The sequence below is a fragment of the Thermobia domestica genome, chromosome 2 (genome assembly GCF_964235325.1).
Source record: "Thermobia domestica chromosome 2, izTheDome1.hap1.1, whole genome shotgun sequence".
Taxonomy (NCBI): Eukaryota; Metazoa; Arthropoda; class Insecta; order Zygentoma; family Lepismatidae; genus Thermobia; species Thermobia domestica.
The window spans coordinates 204901471-204924171 of NC_137455.1; the positions used below are offsets into that span (position 1 = coordinate 204901471).

At 39.1% G+C, this 22701-nt stretch overlaps 1 protein-coding gene across 7 annotated transcripts in view; it reads right to left on the reverse strand.

Annotated features, from left to right (window-relative positions):
• LOC145678367 (uncharacterized) overlaps positions 1 to 22701 on the reverse strand; it is a 625560-nt gene that overhangs the window by 167221 nt on the left and 435638 nt on the right. For all 7 annotated transcript variants that reach the window (XM_081748431.1, XM_081748429.1, XM_081748430.1 and 4 more), the window contains one exon: positions 18224 to 18288. In XM_081748431.1, the coding sequence (XP_081604557.1) occupies positions 18224 to 18265 (42 nt within the window). In that variant the 5' untranslated portion in view covers positions 18266 to 18288. The remainder of the gene's footprint in view (positions 1 to 18223; positions 18289 to 22701) is intronic.

Sequence of the window (22701 nt, forward strand, 5' to 3'; positions counted from 1 at the left end):
GATATTTATAGATATTCGAAGTGTACTCGTTTTGTGAAGAGGCAGATGATCAAACGATAATCAAGTTATATATAGACACTACTGTCTCTTGCAGGGATTTCGCTACGACACACTAACCAATAAATAATAAGAAAAGCTGTATACAGATTGTTGGAATTTTATGCACAGGTTCTGATCGAATTTCTTCAACAAGTAATTCACTTTTTATTGTCATGTATATCTAGGTGAAAGAATGCCGGAAAGATAAATGTTTTGTGTAAAATAGCTTCTTTTGGCTGATTAGAATTAGTTAATAAACAATGGTGTTTTTAAACTAATTTGAGCGGTTATTAAAATTTCTTGTGGTAAAATAAAGATCCGTTAATGCTAATGAAGCATGCTTTCAACATTTCTTGAAATATTTCAATAATGTACTAATATTTAAACGATTCAACCTTTCATCTTGGAACTTTTAACAAGTGGTAATAGAACATGTTTCCTCTAACGGTGCCCTGATTAGGATGATTCCTTGATTAGGAGTAACCTTGCTTCGAACTAGAAAAGTCAAATACAGGATAAGAAAACTAAAAGAAAAGGTCTGTTGAAATACGAGTATCTTGAAAATCTATCAAATTCACACAACAAATCAAAATAATGAACGTGAAGGAGATAAAACCCACTTGACCCATACGATGTTGAATCAAAGTTAAGCAGCAAAACAGGCATGATTTGTCACGGAATTGCAGCATAACTAATGAATGGTTCTCAGAGGACTATTGCATCATAGTCTAGTGCATTAGGCAGATTTTGAACCAAATCTGGAAAAATAATAACAAAGCGAAACCATTTGTGTTAGGTTCAGTATGTTTTTCAGAACATATTCTGAAAATTCTCACCTTCTCCCACTTTGGGAAATACCGTCATCTTGGATTCAATATGGTGACCAGACCGAGACGCGTATTTTCGAAATACACTGAACTCTAGCTATAAGGCATTGTGAACGAGGTTACGCTTGGCAATAATGTAGGAAAAATGAATGACATTTATATCGCGATCACGAGTCATGACCTACATATAGCACAAAGTAAAGGCCAGATGCTGTCGGCTCTAGTAGCCGAGTGAGCCAGCGCAACATGCTAGTAAGGAAAATTGTTGTTGGCGTGGGTTCAAATCCTGCGTTAGGAAAGTTTTTCTTATTATTTTTAAAATTTGTTATAATACTTCTTTCCTTAAAATAATATTAAAATAATATTCAAAAAGTGACTTAACGATTATTTTTTAAAATTTTCATTAAACTTCTTTCATTAAAATAAGATTGCCCTTGTACTTATACAGATCCATAGCAAAAGTAGTAGTAGTAGTAGTAGTAATAATAATAATAATAATAATAATAATAATAATAATAATAATAGCCAAACCTAATGCCTTCTGGCTAGGGCTGAGCGTATTTCGAAAATAAGCGACCGAGACATCGACTTATTTAAATAGAGCCTTTCTATCTCAACTGTGCCCCTGCTGGCGCTACTGTCAATATGTGATTTCCCGTACCTCCTTCGAAAGTGGAGGGATAAGTTGCTGCGACTGAGATATTTCAATTGTTGGATGCAGAAGCGTTGCCACAATGAATTATTTCACGGACTTCGCTTTCCTCTATCTTGTTAGCCATTCTAAGTAGCTTACGATCTTCACTCGTCAAGATCAAGCGACTGAATGGCAAATTGGCAACACAGCTGAGGTCATTCACTTCTTTTCCCTAAGCAAAGGGAGAGTTTCCTTCGGCAGAGGGCGGCGCAGGTTGGACCGAAGTATAGTTCGCATAGTTTTCGAGGGCACAGGTGGAATAGGCAGGCTATAACAATATCTACTCACAGAATTAAGCTAGAAGCTTCGTTCTTGTGTTAGTTTCAAGATAATAGCGTAGATTAACGAATGGAAGTTTGCACGTTTCTATGTATTGCATCAATACTGTCAAGTGGAGGACATTATGTGAAAAATGTGGGCGGTATTCTCATTTTCCAATAATGTTTTATTGGAATATAACTCAGAAACTAACCGGGATATTAAAAAATGCTTCGAAATAAACGTGATAGAACACAATCGTAGCTTTCAAACTATGCACCTTGTATCGATCTATCTTAAACAGTAACGGAGCTAGTCAAATTTTTGTGACACTGGGTGTGCATTTTTCGATAACATTATCTTTAGGTGCCTCCTATAATGGTTTCGTGTGCGCTCACATGTCTCATCTATTTGACTTATGATATTTGCTTATTGTTCTTAGAGCATAAAAAAATATTTAGTCAGATGATTTTAATGTGGTCAATAAAGCGGCCATTTTGGATCCAGTACGGCGTACAGATAAAGAGGCCAATTGAACACTTAAATAGCAATATCTTATTACAGAAGTAAGCTGAAAACTTTGTTATTTTTTGTCACTTTCTACATAATAGTTATTTCCTTCTTACCTATCGTTGCCATATAAAATATGACCATTGTTGTTCCAAAAGAGTATTTTTTCTGGTTTTTAAGTGCAGTATCAATGCTATTCTTTCTGCTGTAAAATACATTGAAAAGCTAAATCAAAGAATAGTTTTCGTAATCTTTGATCAGCCAATTTGTCATAAAGCCTTTGAAATTCTGTCGTTGACTGCTCCTGAAAGCTCCTTGTCTGAAGTTGAAGTCCGCCGGAGAGACTTTCACCTCTTAATGTCTTTTCTGGAATCAATCTCTATGCTTATGGGGAAGTGGCTTAGAAGATCCTCGGAATACAGTGTATGCAAGGAACAGTATAGTTCAAATGATTAGCTCTCACCAGTACTCAAGAGTCTTACGTGCACATTTTCCTACACAGCAAGCTTTGGCTAAACTAAATTTTGAGCTAATTTAAGGAGATGTTATCGACATTCATTTGGAGGCCTTATTTATTTATTTATTTATTTATTTATTTATTGGTGTTGTTGTTGTTGTTGTTGTTGTAGGTGTACAATTACTTCCAAGTTGTGCCAATAAAAACACAAATATTCAGACAGCTCTAACTGTATTCTATGAAAAAGTAGATCAACTGATAAATAACAGTCGAACTACAGAATTGTGGGTCGAATACTACCATCTTGTACAAATTGAGCCACTTTATATTGTTGCAGAAGGTGCTGGTGAATGGAATTTCATACATTCGGTAGATGGGTAGATAGGTGTGTGTGTGTGTGTGTGTGTGTGTGTGTGTGTGTGTGTGTGTGTGTGTTCGTTCGTTCTAGAACCACTGTGAAAACAAATATGTAATGTCTTTGGATAGCTGAAATGTCCTGCAGCATGAAAAAAGCACATCATTTAAATGGAACGCAAGTGAAAATTTGTAAGGAATACCTATTTTACTTTAAGAAGAAGAGATAAATATTGGACTGAAACTTAGTTAGACGTGATCATTGAGCAGTTTCTTATACACTCGATGAAATACTATACACTGGTCCATGGAAGAAGGTTAAGTACTTCTACTGTTGATAGTTAGATAATCTCTACGCTAGCTATAACTGAGGTTGCTGATAACAGAAAAAAAGTTGTGAAGGGTTACATTCGACTTCAGATCAGCACGTAGAATCCCGAGATTCAAATAAAAAGCAGAGACGTCTCTGATGTTAAGAAGATCATTGAGTGGTTACACGTACACAATCCCTCCCATAAAGATAGCCTGATTTAGTGTCTCTTGCTAATGGATTGGTTGCTACAATTGGTATAAACTGTGACTCGGTTAAATAAGGTGGCATCCATGCAATGAAATCTATGACAGGCAAATCATTTAACAATATTTATCTTAAAAGAAAAGACGCGGTCAAAACTTTCGGAATTATGACTAAAGGTATCAAAATCAAAGAATACGTCGTAGATGTTAAATCAACATTTTTATCACCTACTCCGCGATGTGCACTCTGATGAACAACGTGCAACATATCTTCGATTCGAGCTTGCGGTTTGTTGTCTGGCACTTTTCGAAGAAATATTGTCAGAAAAGAACCGGGAAAATCTGCTGTCATTCCAGCCCTGGAGAGTTATTCAAAGTCAGAGCATAGCTTTGATATGTCCAATTTGAGAGTTACTTACACCATCGACGGAGGATACTAATTGCATACAGTAGTTTAGCAACAAAATGAAACACAAACAAACAGTGAAGAAATATGCTACATACGTTACGAGCAATTGCAGATGTGACAGTTGTGTTTGATGATTACAAAAATGTACTAAGGATATTGAACGCGCACATCGTGGAATATCCTCCGAAGTATTTGTATATGAAAATCATATACTGTGAGTAGTAATCGCCCCACTTGGTCTCACTTTTTGGCCCCTGGGTCCCTGCCTCAGGACCCATGGTCCCTGGCCCAGGGTCAATGACCTAGGGGTACCATGGCCAACCCCCTAAAATTTGGCATGGGTACATAGGACCACCCCCAGGACCCATGGTCCCTGGCCCGTGTCAATGACCTAGGGGTACTTAGGACCACCCCTCTAGATTTTGGCAGGGGTACATAGGACCACTCCCCCTTAAATTTTGGAAATTGCCAAATCTAAAAATTGGGTATGGTAGCCTAGGACCATAGTATGTACCTCTATCAGTATTGGATGTCTATGTCGTTCCCTTTCATGGGTAAAAAATTGCCAAAAATTCAAATTTCGGGGGTTTTTGACCTAATTTATCCCCTTTGATGAGGTATTATTACCCTATATGGTTATATGGGCGTATACAGGGATTCATTCCCTTTTATAAGACATGGGTATATTAATGCACCCCTTGAAATTTTTGGGAGGGGTACTTTGGCCCACCCCTTCAATTTTGGAAATTGACCAATTTCAACATTGGGTATTATAGTACAGGACCCTAATATGTATTATGATAAATTTGGGTGGTCCACCTCGTTCCCTTCTAGGGGTACAAAATTGCCAAAATATAAACGTAAGCAATACGTAGTACCACGTGTTTGGTTTTTGGTCGATTTTATCCCCTTTGATGAGGTTATTATCCTATATATATAGTTATATGGTCATGTATAGGGGTCCATTACCTTTCATAAGATATGGGTATATTTGTGCACCCCGGGAGGGGTACTTTTGGCCCACCCCTTAAATTTTGGAAATTGCTCATTTTATATATTTGGTATAATAGTATAGAACCCTAATATAGATCACTATAAATTTCGGTGGTCTATCTCGTTCCCTTTTAGGGGTACAAAATTGCCAAAATATAAACGTAAGCATTACGTTGTACCACGTGTTTGGTTTTTGACCTAATTCATTTCCTTGGATGAGATCCTATTACCTTATATGGTTATATGACCATGTATAGGAGTCCATTCCCTATTATGAAACATAAGTACATATGTGCACCCCCGGGAATGGTACCTTGGCCAGCCCCCTTAAGTTTTTAGAAATTGCCAAATTTAAACATTTGGTATCATAGTACTGGACCCTAATATATATTACTACAAAATTTGGGTGGTCCACCTCGTTCCCTTTTAGGGTGCATTTTGTTCCGCTTTAGGAGTGAACCTTGCAATCGTCCCGAGTTTGATTCTTGGAAATGTTGAATTTAACGTCCCCGCGAAAACGGTGAGAGATGATAGGACGAAACATGAACTTACTTGACTGAGGATTGAAGCAGTGACCTCATACAGTAGAGAGACAAGCGCTGAGCCATCGTACACGTGTGTTGATTACTATGCAATAGTCCCGAGTTTGATTCTTGGTGCTAGTTTCAGGAAATGTTAACGTCCCACTTGAAACGATGATGAGAAATGAGAAAACATCATAAACTTACTTGCTTGCGGATTGAAGCAGAGAACTCACACATCAGAAAAAAAAAAACGCTGAGCCACCGTACTCCATTCAGTGCGAGCAGTTTTGCGTATGAAAAGAACATGAACAGATTATGTTACATTACTACACATTTCTGCTTGTTGTTACGCATAGAAGCTTGTTATTGTGAAATTGCAGAATCTGCTTTTACTACATCAGCATTTTTTCTCAGCTGACGGACTTTTAAAAGCTCAACTTTACATTTATGTCAAAGACAGTTTCGTAACATATCGATGAGTGTTACATTTTTTCAATCAAGTTTAAGAAAAATGAATCACATTTTAGATGTGTTAATTTGAATGTCGTAAGAAACTAACGAGTCAACGGTATGATGTCATTATCAAAATTGCGATACTAGATGTCGTAACGATTGATGTGTAAGGAGAAAAAACGTGAATAATGTCACAACCAATCAGATTGCTTCTTACATCACGTTTCGGCTCATGATGAAAGCTGTGTTTTCATTGGTTCTCCGTGATGTCATTGATTCATTTTCCTCGTTTCTGATTGGCTGATAGTGATGTCACTTTATAGTTGAACACGTTTTAGACCTAAATAAATTTCTTAATTTCATTTTGAAGTTCTACTTCCACGAAGATCTTGAATGAACGTAGGTGTACCTCTAGTGACAGCGTGACTTTACTCCGTTCCTTGAATTTGAGGTAAGTATCGACTGCGTTTTCTTAACATCAATGGAGTGTTTTTTTGCATGAGGATAACATTGTTATCATTGTTTTATTTTAACACGAAATATTTAGCAAATGGAAGAATAACTTGACCGGGGATCGAATTAGGAATCCCACACATTAGAAGTAAGCACAAGAAATTTGTTGATTTTGGTTTAGCGTCCCTTCAGTAGTGGGGTGCTAGGAATACAGCTTAATGTTGAATCTGAGCGCATACTGGGTGTTGAACCCGGGCCACATCCCACACATTAGAAGTAAGCACGAGAAATTTGTTGATTTTGGTTTTAGCGTCCCTTCAGTAGTGGGGCTAGGAATACAGCTTAATGTTGAATCTGATCGCATACTGGGTGTTGAACCCGGGCCAGAGTTGCGTAACGCTAACCACTTAGCTCAGTTTCTGAAAGTAAACAAAGAAACTACGCACGAATTTGTTCCCTACAACGTGAGACGTGGACTTGCAGTTTAATGTGGGATCTGATCTCCCGCCGAGTCTTTCTTGCCTTAGCTCGAGAAAAGCAAGCGCATGAGATTTTGTTTTCGTTTCATGTTCGTCATATGTTTTAAAGTTCAGTGTCAGAGGAAAAAATGCTTACTACAATGATTCTTTCAGCACAGTTAGAAAAACAATTTCATTCATTCTTTTTTATCACTACAGAAACTTAGGTCATTTACATGTTGATGTTGGTCCGGGTTTGATTTCCAGTATGACGACAATAAAAATTTTAACAGTAAAACTATTTGAGATATGATCATTCTTTTAGGATTGATCGTGTAGTCATTTTGATAATGTAGTGATCTCTGAATTCAATTTTAATTCGTGCTTTTTTTCTCTTTTCGTTTTAGATATTTGTTTTTCTTTGCCTATTCCTTTTTTTGCTTACCTTACCTTTTTTCCCTATTTGAATATGGCTACTTCTGGCTTTACTGTCTTGCGAGAAATCAATAGACATTATCGGCGTTTTAATCTTGAAGGACGAATGCTGGAAATTCAAATTAATGCTCCGACCAGTGGCACCGATATTGTGGAGTGGGTTCAGGCCTCCTTTCAACAGATGTTGGATTATTTATTGGAAAACGTCGACGAATCATCGATGGTTGGATTATCGATTTTATCCCACGATGAGAAGAACAAGCCATTTTATCTATCTTTCCGGCATGCAAGTAATTTGACACTGGAGACTTTATAGGCATCCTTTGATCGCATCCTTCAAAGTAACGATAGTTTTCTCATGAACGAACCGTTCATTGTCCATTTTCATCATGTGGATGTGCCCCGTGGATTTGGATTGGTGCGTCGAGGTCTTTTATCAAACGACGAATTATTAAAGTGCAAGAAAGGCATTTTACGTGTAAAAAACACCGACAAGAAATGTTTAGCGTATGCGATTGTGATTGCTATTGGCCTAAAGAAATATAAGGATACAAATAAAAAAGTTTACGATCAATATCACAACCAGAGAAAGTGTGTTGTTATTCCAGCCGTACATGAACTTTTGTCCAGATCATCAGTGAATTTAGAGCATGGGGGATACGTGGAAGAATTACGACAATTGCAACGCTACTTGACAAATTATAAACTTACCGTATACACTAGCTTTTCAGGAGAAGATATTCTGTATTAAGGGCCTGGTGGCGAAGACAAAATTCCAATCAATTTAATGTGCATCAATTCTCATTATGACATCATCACGTCATTAACGTCGGTTTTTTCTACTAAGTACTATTGTGCTGCATGCCATAAAAAATATGATCATCGTATTGCACACGTCAAGAACTGTTCGGCCATGTGTGAAAAATGTTTGCAGAAACCGCCATGCAGTAAGACCAATACGGAGAAGCAGTGCCTAGAATGCAATCGTGAATTTTATGGTGAAACATGCTATACAAATCATCTGACTGTACCATACCATAAAGGCCAACCAATATGCAAGATGGTGAAACAGTGTTCCAAATGTCTACGCATTTATTCGTTTGTCCATACAGGGGAAAGAAAACATGATTGTACTGATTATTTTTGTAATGTGTGCCATAAACACGTTACGTCTACCCACCAATGCTACATGAAGCCTGATACGACTCAATTAAAGCCTGGAGTTCCATCAGTGTTACATGCCAAGAAGGCTATGATTGTCTTCTATGATATCGAAGCCACACAGGATACTTTCTTCGATGAAGACACGTTCATTCATAAGCCCAATTTACTGGTGGCCCAACAAGTATGTTACAACTGTGTTCAAGATGAGGATATACATCATCCGTGTGAAGTTTGTGGACAGCGAGAACATATGTTTCAAGATGATCCGATCAATGCCTTTCTTGCGTATTTACGTCAACCACGACCCAACATCAAACTTATTGTATCTTTGGCACATAATTGTAAGGGATATGATGGTCATTTTATTCTTAAATCTTTAGTGGAAGAACATGAATTGAAACCTACTTTGATCTTGAACGGAGCAAAAATTTTAAGCATGAAAGTGAATCACTTATCGTTTATTGACTCCTTAAATTTCATGCCAATGGCTTTAAGTAAATTATCCAAGGCATTTCATTTACCAGCGACCAAAGGATATTTTCCACACTTTTTTAATACTGCTGCAAATCAAACGTATGTGGGAAAATTACCGGACATCCATTATTATGGTGCAGATGAAATGAAAGTGGATGAACGAGAAAAATTCATGACATGGTATAACGAACACCAGAACGATACGTTTATTTTCCAAAAAGAATTGGTGAACTATTGTATCCAGGACGTCAACGTACTTCGATTGGCTTGTATATCTTTCATGACCACTTTTGAACAAGAAACTCACGTCAATCCTTTCCTGGAGGCTATCACTTTGGCGAGTGCGTGCAATTTAGTATTTCGACGAAATTTCTTAAAACCTAATACTATTAGCATTCTCCCTGCACGTGGATACCGTCACAGAAACAATCAGTCACGGATTGCTTTGCAGTGGCTTGCCTACATGGAGGAAAAAGAGGGTCATTCAATTCAACATGCTGCGAGAGGAAAAGAAGTTTATGTTGCTGGTTTTCATCTGGACGGTTACTACAAAGATCCTGACACTAAAGAGGAACACGTGTATGAATTTGAAGGGTGCAAATTCCATGGCTGTCCTCTATGTGTCCCTACAGGCCGTGATCAACCCATTTATGAGAACTCCGAAGAAACAATGAACTATCGCTACGAGAGAACACAGCGTAAAATGAAGTTATTACGATCCATGGGATATAAAGTACATGAAATGTGGGAATGTGAATTTCGTCAAGTGTTAAAATCCAATCCAGCATTGGCCTCTTCTTTAAGCACACATCCTTATACTAATAAGACACCATTAAATCCAAGAGACAGCTTCTATGGTGGCCGTGTTAATGCCATTAAATTGTACCACGTCGCAAATGAAAATGAAGGCGAAGAAATAAAATTCTTGGATATCGTTTCCCTGTATCCTTATGTCAATAAATGTGGACGGTATCCAATAGGGCATCCACGAATATATCTACAGGGAGATCCAGAAATGCCCGACATTCAAGATGTCAACGGATTGGTCAAGTTGAAGATTTTGCCTAGCAGAAATGTGTTTCATCCAGTGCTGCCATTTCGCTCAAATAAGAAGTTGTTGTTTCCACTTTGTGCTGCCTGTGCCACAGCATTAAATCAAGATTCTGAATGTACACATTCGGACAGTGAACGAAGTCTAACAGGAACATGGGTGTCCTATGAAATTCAAAAAGCCATTGAACTTGGGTATCAAGTCATTGAAATTTATGAAATTTGGGATTACGACATCACCGTATATGATCCAGAAACCAAGACTGGTGGATTATTCAGCGAATACATTAATACATTTTTGAAATCTAAGCTGGAAGCTTCTGGATGGCCTGCCAATTGCGTCACCGAAGAAGAAAAGCAGCAGTATATTCAAGTGGTACAACAACGGGAAGGCATAACTTTAGATGCAGCAAATATAATGACAAATTCAGCACGTCGTAGTCTTGCAAAACTCTGTTTGAATGCCTTCTGGGGACGACTCGCTATAAGAGACAATTTCAGCCAAACGACCATCATTAACGACCCCAAAGAACTGTATCAAAAATTAACTGCTCCAGACATAAAAGTCAACCAAATTTTACCTGTTAACGATTCGATGTTATACCTTTATTGGCAGTATGAAGATGATGTTCCAGTACAAAATCACAATGCTAATGTTGTCCTTGGAGCATTTACAACGTGTCAAGCTCGTCTGGAACTCTACAAATATTTAGAACTTCTGCAAGAAAGAGTATTATATTTCGATACAGATTCCGTAATATTCACGCAGCGACCATCACAGCCCACAATAGAACCAGAAGTATTTCTTGGTTCAATGTCAAATGAACTGGAATCAATTGGACCAAAAGCATACATTAAAAAATTCGTGTCTGGTGGCCCAAAACAGTACGCCTTGGAAATCTACAACCCCGACACGAAATCAACCAGTTATGTATGCAAAATTCGTGGATTCACACTCAATTATACTGCAAGTCAAAAGTTAAATTTCAATAGTCTGGAGCAAATGATCATAAATCAATCGAGTGAAAAAATCTCCATTAGCACGCCGCACAAAATTTACAGAACCCACGATCATCATCTTGTCACAAAACCTGAAGAAAAGAAGTACAGTTTCAACTATAAAAAACGCCGATTAATACCAGACACATACGAGACATTGCCCTATGGGTATAAAAAAGCCAGAACAGAATAACAGCCATATTTTCCCCTAATCCCACCAACATCACCTCCCAAAGACGGGCAAAGAATCAACGCAACACGGGACATGCTTCAACAAGGCCACAGCGAAGACAAAAACTCAGATGACATCACCTTGCAGAAACCCGTGGAGAAAAAAAAAGGAATTCAGGTACGTCACATTTGCGTTTCTTTTCTCACCTCACTCTCTCTTGATCAGTTAGTTTGATGTTAATAATCTGTTTTTCTTCTTTCACAGGAAACAAAATAAATACTACCATGTATATTCATATGTTTTATTTTCTCTTTACAGAATTTGTACCCGTCACGGACACGTCTTCCTTTGAAGAAAAAAGAAATTCTGTATTCTATTTCACATGCTAAAAATAAATGTACAAAAACATGATTCTGTGTTTTTATTTCACATCCTAAAATCAAATTCTTTTTCCTGTACTGCGATTTCAATTTCTTTTTTCTGAATCAGTTTACCGATAAAATAAATCAATGTTTTGCGAAAAAAAAATCAAACTAAATTTTTGTTTCAGAAAATTTTTTGTGTACGAAAAAAAAAACTGATTCAGAAAATTTTTGTGTACGAAAAAAAAATGTTTTCAGAAAAATTTTTTGTGTACGAAAACAAAATTCTGTTTCAGAAAATTTTTTTGTGTGTACAAAACAAAAACTGTTTCAGAAAATTTTTATGTACAAACAAAATTCTGTTTCAGAAAAAAATTTTTATGTACAAACAAAATTCTGTTTCAGAAAAAATTTTTGTGTGCAAAACAAAATTCTGTTTTCGTCACGAAACTGCTCCGACTAAATGAATCGATTCATTCTGATAGTGTTGGCAACACTGGAAAAATTTCGGTAAGTATCGCTCAGGCACTGAGTTACAGCGAACACAACTAGATTCGAACCAGCAACCTTACATGTCTGATTCATCTCTAAATACAGCCAACTAAACAATAAGATTGTGTGTATACGTCAATGCTTTGCACTGAGTCAACAAGGTTTTCTTCAAGGTCAAAGTTGCACACGAAGTAAAAAGATGACAACGCAGATCTTCTATCTTTCTATATGAAACATAAACCTAGTGTAAACTGCTCGCACTGAAATGTGTAATGTAACATAATCTGCTCGTCTTCTTTTCATACGCGAAACTGTTCGCACTGAATAGAGTACGACGGCTCAGCGCTTCAATCCACAACGAAGTAAGTTCATGTTTCCTCCTATCATTTTTCATCATCGTTTCAAGGGGACGTTAAACTCAACATTTCTTAAACTAACACAAAAATCGAACTCGGGACCATGACATAGTAATCAAAAAACTGAACTTCTCAATGGGCCATAGTGGCTCAAATATGTGAGATCTCTGCTTCAATCCGCAAGCAAGTAAGTTTATGATGTTTTCTCATTTCTCATCATCGTTTCAAGTGGGACGTTAAATTTTTCTAACACTAGCACCAAGAATCAAACTCGGGACCATTGCATAGTAATCAACACACGTGTACGATGGCTCAGTGCTTGTCTCTCTACTGTATGAGGTCACTGCTTCAATCCTCAGTCAAGTAAGTTCATGTTTCGTCCTATCATCTCTCACCGTTTTCGCGGGGACGTTAAATTCAACATTTCCAAGAATCAAACTCGGGACGATTGCAAGGTTCACTCCTAAAGCGGAACAAAATGCACCCTAAAAGGGAACGAGGTGGACCACCCAAATTTTGTAGTAATATATATTAGGGTCCAGTACTATGATACCAAATGTTTAAATTTGGCAATTTCTAAAAACTTAAGGGGCGGGCCAAGGTACCATTCCCGGGGGTGCACATATGTACTTATGTTTCATAATAGGGAATGGACTCCTATACATGGTCATATAACCATATAAGGTAATAGGATCTCATCCAAGGAAATGAATTAGGTCAAAAACCAAACACGTGGTACAACGTAATGCTTACGTTTATATTTTGGCAGTTTTATACCCCTAAAAGGGAAACGAGATAGACCACCGAAAAATTTATAGTGATCTATATTAGGGTTCTATACTATTATACCAAATGTTTAAATTGGGCAATTTCCAAAAAATTTAAGGGGTGGGCCAAGGCACTCCTGCCGGGGTGCACAAATGTACCTACGTCTTACAATAGGAAATAAACACCTGTATACACCCATATAAGGTAATAGGACCTCATCCAAGGGAATAAAATAACCAAAAACCAAACACGTGGTTGTACTAAAATTTGGCAATTTTGTACCCCTAAAAGGGAACGAAGTGGACCACCCAAATTTATTATAATACATGTTAGGGTCCCGTACTATAATACCAAATATATAAAATGAGCAATTTCCAAAATTTAAGGGGTGGGCCAAAAGTACCCCTCCCGGGGTGCACAAATATACCCATATCTTATGAAAGGTAATGGACCCCTATACATGACCATATAACTATATATATATATAGGATAATAACCTCATCAAAGGGGATAAAATCGACCAAAAACCAAACACGTGGTACTACGTATTGCTTACGTTTATATTTTGGCAATTTTGTACCCCTAGAAGGGAACGAGGTGGACCACCCAAATTTATCATAATACATATTAGGGTCCTGTACTATAATACCCAATGTTTAAATTGGGCAATTTCCAAAATTGAAGGGGTGGGCCAAAGTACTCCTCCCAAAAATTTCAAGGGGTGCATTAATATACACATGTCTTATAAAAGGGAATGAATCCCTGTATACGCCCATATAACCATATAGGGTAATAATACCTCATCCAAGGGGATAAATTAGGTCAAAAACCTCCGAAATTTGAATTTTTGGCAATTTTTTACTCATAAAAGGGAACGACATAGACACCCAATACTGATAGAGGTACATACTGTGGTCCTAGGCTACCACACCCAATTTTTAGATTTGGCAATTTCCAAAATTTAAGGGGGGGGGACCATGGGTATGTACCCCTGCCAAAATCTAGAGGGGTGGTCCTAAGTACCCCTAGGTCATTGACACGGGCCAGGGACCATGGGTCCTGGGGGTGGTCCTATGTACCCCTGCCAAATTTTAGGGGGTGGTCCTAGGTACCCCTAGGTCATTGACCCTGGGCCAGGGACCATGGGTCCTGAGGCAGGGACCCAGGGGCCAAAAAGTGAGGCCAAGTGGGGCCATTACTACTCTGTGTCCTCTACAGCTAGCAGAAGTTAAAGTGCTGCAAGTAGGAGCCGATGCTGATACATTAATTGTGACGGCTGCAATTGATACCGCACATACCGAAAAGAGATCGGTTATAGTTAAAGAGGATACAGACCTCTTTATTTTTACTAATCGTGCATGTTCCTTCTCAGGATGATATTTACGTACTGATGACAAGGAAAGAGTAATATCCTCAAAGAATATACAGTAGTAAAGCACTTCAATAATGCAGAGAAAGGACTTCATGCTCTTTCTTCATGCTGCTACGGGATGTGACAGTACTTCGACTCTGTATGGAAGATGGAAAACCAAAGTTTTTCATAACCTTATAAATGATTCAGAACTAAAAACGAAAGTTAATCTTTTTAATAAAAAAACAATCATCACCGTATGATATTGCAGAGGATGGAGAAGATATTCTTTATGTAGTATACAGTGGAAAAGTTACTGATAATCTGAACCAGTTGCGGTGAGAGCTCACTTGAAAACTGGAGTGGAACAGAATGCTACTAGAAATTTCAATCTAGCTACTTTTCCACCTACTTCTGGCGCAGCAAGACAACACTGATTAATAATTTTCTTACAAGTACAACAGCAAAAGGCAGTAAATCTACATTCCACTCAATGAAGAAAGGGGATGCAAATATTACCATGTATAGCTAATTCCAATACCAACTGCAAATAAATCTGCTTAACGAAACTTTATGCGCCTCTTATCTTGTATCTGTAAAAAGGAAGTAATAATAATAATTGTGAATGCAGAAAAAGTAGACTTTAGTGCTCTAACATGTGTGGATTCTGTACAGGATATGGTTGCAGCAACTGTTTCACTCTAGTATATGAAAACGATATAGAAGATCCTTCCAGTATATGCTAATTTTCATAATTCGAAAGATCATACACATATTTCTTTACAAACATTTACATAGAATATTCCTTATTTAGCATTCTGTTGTATGTTGTAATCAACAAACATAATTTCCACAAAATATATGTTTGTGTATCCTAGCTTAGTTGCTCTGTTTTTGTCATGATAAGAAGTTATAATTTCCGTTAAATTTTAAGTTACCAAGTGTGCAGTTAAAAATTTTTGTTTCTTTCCAGAATGTTCATGAATCGTTGTAGTTTCAAATTTATTTGCGATTGATACAACATTTAGAAACAAGAAATATCACTGTTTAGGACAATAACAGCCATATTTTAATATGACAACATGGGTAAGAACAAAATAACTATATTCTAGAAACTGACAGAAAGAAGAAGATTTCCATATTACTTCTGTAGTAAGATATTGCTTGGCCTCTTCATCTGTGCGCAATATTGAATCCAAAATGGTGGCCTTATTGACGATATTAAGGTCATCTGACTAAATATTTTTTCATGCTCTGAGAACATTAAGAAAAGATCATAAGCCAAATAGAAGAGACATATAAGTGCATAAGAAACCATTATAGCAGGCACCTGAAGATAATGTTATCGAAAAATGCACACCCAGTGTCGCAAAAATTCAATTCTCTCTCTTACTATTTAAGATAGATCGACACAAGGTGCATAGTTTGAAAGCTACGATTGTGTTCTATCACGCTTATTTCGAGGCATTTCTTAATATCTCGGTTAATTTCTAAGTTATATTCCAATAAAACATTATTGAAAAATGAGAATTACTATAATTTTCACATAATGTCTGCCATTTTTCAATATTGAGGCAATACATAGAAACATGCAAACTTACATTCGATGATCTACGCTATTACCTTGAAACTGACACAAGAACGAAGTTTCTAGCTTAATTCTGTGAGTAGATATTGTTATTTAAATGTAAGTCGATGTCTCGGTCTGGTAGCCATATTGAATCCATGATGGCAGATTTTCCAAAAGTGGAAGAAGGTGGAAATTTTCAGGATATATTCTGGATGTCCTACTGAAAATAACCCAAGTGGTTTCGATTTATTATTATTTTTGTCCAGGTTCAAACCTAAATGCACTGGACTATCATTCTTCTTGTTGTGGAATTAGATCAGCGAGGATGAAAGAGGATATCTGCTCTGGAGTCCGACCAGCAAGAGTGACACCAAAGTCCATAATGTTCAAGTCCTGGAATTTAGTATGCCAAGAAAGGTTTTGTAATGTATTGTAATGTATAATGAAATCACACCTTAAAAACTGTAACAATGTAAATTATGCGCGCTGTCACGTTGGAAAACTGTCATTTACCGGAATAACATTTGAATCATGAGATGCACATGGGTCAGTTCAGATGCCCACTGGCAGTAAGGAGCCTTCTGAGTGTAATTTCAGGCCCATAGACCAGCAGTATATTGTGCCTCATAGCATCACTGGGCCGCCGTACACGTGTCACAGTAGTCAGTAAAGAGTTCCGAGTATAAACTTACTTGGACGGCAGTCATACATTAATTGGGCCTTTTGTTGAAAATAAAGTGAAAGAGAACACATCGGAACACATGCGATTTCAATAATCGACGGTCCACTTTGTACATTTTTGGTACCACTTTTTATCGTACTAAAGCGTTGTTGGCTGTGATCAGTGATTTGAAATTTTCAACTCGTACGCAGATGTTAAAGTTATCTCGCTACACACTGTCACCAAGAACTAAAGAGCAAATACGGAATAAGTAACTGAGGAGCGCAATCATCACCTCGAACAGATTATCGCTAACAGATCACAACCTACTTCAATGCTCGGTGAACTATGTTACTATAGCTTATCTTAAATCTACTATTATCTTCCGACAATGTGTTCCTTCATGATTTCTGTAGAAAGCCATCACTTTTGATATTATTCTTCGCGACACACCTTAGACATACTTGCGCGAAGTAACCGAGCACTGAGAGTTTGACCTTTTTTAAACTCATACCATAATCTTGGTAACCATCCGTATGTTGAAGAAATTCAAAACAGATTTTTCAAAATAGATTTGTAAGCAGAAAATACAATTTTTTTTGCATCATTGGAAGATTTGTACTCATACGTAAAATATGCAATTTTAATATTGATTAATTCATGTAAAACATCAGGTTACTCATGTGTATTATTTCATGGTTATTTGAATACGTATAACTTACGTTAGACATGTATATTTGTGTAAATATTTAATTATGAGAAAAACATGCACTAAAAGACAAGCAGCAAATGAAACTGTTTTGTACGGCATATTCCTTTAAATATACACTTCAGTAAATTATCTTGTATACAGAGTTTTATAAACCTTCGCGACTAGTACAGATCCTTATATTCCTTCTCAATTAAAATTAATGTGAAATTTCAGTACCCCATTATCAATCTTCAACTGAAATACAATTAGTCGAAAAAGTATTTGGATGTATATACACAACATATTTATATATATTTTATGAAAAATGTTGAATAAAATAACACGAATATATCTTCATGTTATCTTCAAATAATTGAAAATACCGGACTTTGTTAAGAACAAATACAGTAACTTTTAGAAAACAGGTTCTTCTCAAAACATGATTGTTTTAATTTATTTTCGGCAATGAATCAAGATCATACGTAACTTTATTTGCATGGTATAAACACATAATATATATATATTTATGTTGATCTAGTCCTATTGTTTCTATATAACAACTATGAAGTGACTATGTGCTGAACTAATCTTTCAATCTACCTGACCCGTATTACTTCCATAGGAGTTCAACTTCAGAACTGATTAACTAAAGACGTTTCAAGAAATTCAGAAAAGAAATTGTTTTAAAAATCCATAACGTATTAGAAATTACTTTGAGTAAAGTTTGACTTACCTTTGAGCGGGACCGTAAATGGTAAACCTCGGCCATTGCCATTAACTGACGATTCACCACTGGAACTGTAAAGATGAATTAAGATTGAGTCAGAAAATGTTAAATGTTACCATTTGTTTTGAGAAGCAAGAGTATGAAAGAAATAACATTATCAGGAAGTTCACCATTGAACAATCCAGACTGTTCAGTACTTACAAGGGATGTACGCAGACCGTGAGAGCTAGATATTTATGGACATTGGTACCTTGATTACTTGTAGATCGTTACTTGTGGTGATAGTCATTCAGCACGGAAATGCCTTGTTTACCCACTACGTATAATACATATATCAGGCAGTGACCGGATAAGACTGTGCCAAGTTACACCTAAAAAACACCGAAGAAAGGCAAAGAAAAATGTGTCCAGGTAACCTGATACCTAGAGAAGAAGACACGCGACCAAGAACATGGCAGTAGTGTCATACAAGCAGTGTTGCCACCCATCACAAACTTACAGATTTTGAAATAGAACGTATATTATTTTATGGTATTTAAAAAATCGCCATAAAAAGTGAAAGAAAATAAGCAAAAGGTGGGTAACAGTGATGCCAAATAAGGGAGAAATGAGAGTCAAAAGTTGAGAAATTATGGGGTCCGTACAGAGAAACGAACGAATGTATCCTCGTCGCCAAAAGTGTCTTTACATCGCCGTGACGGGTATGTGACTGCCCAGTACTCTAAGGAAGGGACGTTTGCATAAGAATTTGTGATTAATTTTGAAGAGTTTTTATTTTGACTAGGGAAATAACGTAGGTAAAGAGAGTAAAGGCACAGATTTCAAGCATCAGTGCACTGTCATCTCTGTTTTTCAATTTATTGCCTTATATGTTAAGTTAAAAATCAGAACATCTGTCACTTATGGCGTAGATCATCTTACTTTTTAAAATTGTCACTTTAGCTTATTTGTCCAAACACTAATCTCCAGACATGATGTAGAGAGAAGAGAAAGAAAGAGATACAACATCTGTAAGATTTATGTAATTCACTAAGGAACTATAGGGACTGACTGAGCTAATTACTGCTACTAGCGCTTTTCACTCTTCAGGAATTTACTACGATATGTTTCCTAAGTCCTAAATCTGTGCATGAATTATATCATTCGCTCACTGTAATTATTTGGGAATGGAAACTGATTACGCTGAACGTGAATGTGTTTCGCTGTCGTAAAGCAAGGACCGTAATAAATGTAAATAAGGTTCTCATTATTATATAAAACACAGAAGTATTTATTCCGTGTATAAAACACTATAATACAGTAACTAAGCAACACCATAATCACTAACTCCCGCAGAATTTATTCCAACGGGGGGAGGGGAAAGACCCATAGAAAAATCTTTGAGTTTTACGTCCCACGATTTTGCCGGTTAGGCTAAGGGAGACGGTGATGAGTAATGAATGAAATGGTGGAATGAAGAAAGTGGGAGGAAACGGGAGAACCCCGAGAAAACCCACGCACACGGTGTTTGTCTAACACAAAGTTCAATTGGCGTGGGCTGGGGTCGAACCCGGGACGCTGTACCACTGAGCCACCGCCTCCCCTGAGTCAAACGGCCACGCGTCAAAAGGTCTCCGCAACAAAAGCATGCGAGTCAAAAGTCCCGAATCGAAATGCAACTCACCAAAAGGGCCCGGGTCAAAAGGAGCCGAATCAAAATGCCCCTCATAAATATAGCCCGGGTCAAAAGGGTCCCACGACAAAATGACCCAAGTCAAAAGGCCATGCGTTAAACGGGCCCGGGAGGAAAGGAGTCCGTTTCAAAAGGACCAGAGTCAAACGGCCCTGTGTCAAAATTTCCCGGTTAAAAGGGCCCGAGTCGATAGGTGACGAATCAAAACGCCCCTCATTAAAAGAGCCCGGGTCAAACGGGTCCCACAAACAAAAGTGATCCAAGTCAAAAGGCTCTGCGTCAAACGGGCCCAGGAGAGAAAGGGTCCCGCTACAAAAGATCCCTAGTCAAACGAATCCTAGTCAAAAGGCCCTTCATAAAGAGAGCCCGGGTCAAAAGGGTTCCACGACAAAATGACCCAAGGCAAAAGGCCCTGCGTCAAACGAGCTCGGGTGAAAACGCACGCAACGGTGTTTGTCCACCACAAAGTTCAATTGGCGTGGGCTGGGATCGAACCCGGAGTCCCAAGCAGCACAGGTAAACGCTCTACCACTGAGCCACCGCGGCCCCTAAGTCAAACGGCCCCGCGTCAAAGAGCCCAGGTCAAATGGTCTCCGCAAAAAAAGGGCGAGAGTGAAGTCCCGAATCTAAATGCCCCTCATCAAACGGGCCCTGGTCAAAAGGAACCGAATCAAAATGCCCCTCATAAAAAGAGCCCGGATAAAAGGGTCCCTCGATAAAATGACCCAAGTCTAAAGGCCCTGCGTTAAACGGGCCCAGGAGAAAAAGAGGCCCGCTGCAAAAGGGCCCGAGTCAAACGGCCCCGGATTAAAAGGGCTCGAATCGAAAGGACCCGAATCTAAACGCCCCTCATAAATAGAGCCCGGTCAAACGGGTCCCACGACAAAATAACTCAAGTCAAACGGGCCCAGGATGAAAAGGGTTACGCTACAAAAGTTCCTAAGTCAAACGGGCCCGAGTCAAAAGGCCCCTCATAAAAAGAGCCCGGGTCAAAAGGTTGAGTTGAGTTTTAGTTTAGCGTCCCTTTCAGCAGCAAGGCTATATGAGAAGTGGACCTACTGATTAACGTGGAATCTGAACCACATAAGCTTCCGCCGGGCCGGGTCAAAAGGGTTCCACGACAAAGTGACCCAAGTCAAAAGGCCTTGCGTCAAACGAGCCCGGGTGGAAACCCACGCAACGGTGTTTGTCCACCACAAAGTTCAATTGGCGTGAGCTGGGATCGAACCCGGGATTTCAAGCAGCAGAGGTGAACGCTCTACCACTGAACCACCGCAGCCCCTGAGTCAAATGGCACCGCGTCAAAGAGCCCGGGTCAAATGGTCTCCGCAACAAAAGGGCGCGAGTGAAGTCCCGAATCAAAACGCCCCACATCAAACGGGCCCTGGTCAAAAGGAACCAAATCAAAATGCCCCTCATAAAAAGAGCCCGGGTAAAGGGTCCTTCGATAAAATGACCCAAGCCAAAGGGACCTGCGTCAAATGGGTCCAGGAGAACAAGGGGCCGTCTGCAAAAGGGCCCGAGTCAAATGGCCCCGGATTCAAAGGGCCCGAATCCAAAGTAGCCGAATCAAAACATCCCTCATAAATAGAGCCCGGTCAAGCGGGTCCCATGACAAAATGACCCAAATCAAAAGGCCCTGCGTTAAACGAGCCCGGATGAAAACCCACGAAACGGTGTTTGTCCACCACAAAGTTCAATTGGCGTGGGCTGGAATCGAACCCGGAATCCCAAGCAGCAGAGGTGAACGCTCTACCAATGAGCCACCGCGGCCTCTGAGTCAAACGGCACCGCGTTAAAGAGACCGGGTCAAATGGTCTCCGCAACAAAAGGCCGCGAGAGAAGTTCCGATTCAAAGCGCCCCTAATCAAACGGGCCCTGGTCAAAAGGGGCCGAATCAAAATGCCTCTCATAAAAACAGTCTGGGTTGAAGGGCCCTTGATAAAATGACCCAAGTCAAAAGGCCATGTGTCAAATGGGCCCAGGACTTAAGGGTCCCGCTGCAAAAGGGCCTGAGTCAGTCCGCCCCGGATTAAAAGGGCTCGAATCGAAAGGAGCCGAATCAAAACGCACCTTACAAATAGAGCCAGGTCAAACGGGTCCCTCGACAAAATGACACCAGTCAAAGGGACCTGCGTCAAAAGGGCCTTTGTCAAAAATGGGCCCGCTATAAAAGGGCCTAAGTAAAACGGCCCCGCGTCAAGAGGGTCCGGGTCAAATGGTCTCCGCAACAAAAGGGCGCGAGTGAAGTCCTGAATCAAAACGCCCCTCATCAAAGGGTCTTGGTCAAAAGGAGCCGAATCAAAATGCACCTCATAAATAGAGTCCGGTCAAACGGGTCCCACGACAAAATGACCCAAGTCAAATGGGCCCAGGATAAAAAGGGTCCCGCTACAAAATGTCCCGAGGCAAACGGGCCCGAGTCAAATGGCCCCTCATAAAAAGAGCCCTGGTCAAAAGGGTTCCACGACAAAATGACCCAAGTCAAAAGGCCCTGCGTCAAATGAGCCCGGGTGAAAACCCACGAAACGGTGTTTGTCCACCACAAAATTTAATTGGCGGGGGCTGGGATCGAATCCGGGATCCCAAGCAGCAGAGGTCAACGCTCTACCACTGAGCCACCGCGGCCCCTGAGATAAACGGCACCGCGTCAAAGAGCCCGGGTCAAATGGTCTCCGCAACAAAAGGGCGCGAGTGAAGTCCCGAATCAAAACGCCCTCATCAAACGGGCCCTGGTCAAAAGGAACCGAATCAAAATGCCCCTCATAAAAAGAGCCCGGATTAAAGGATCCCTCGATAAAATGACCCAAGT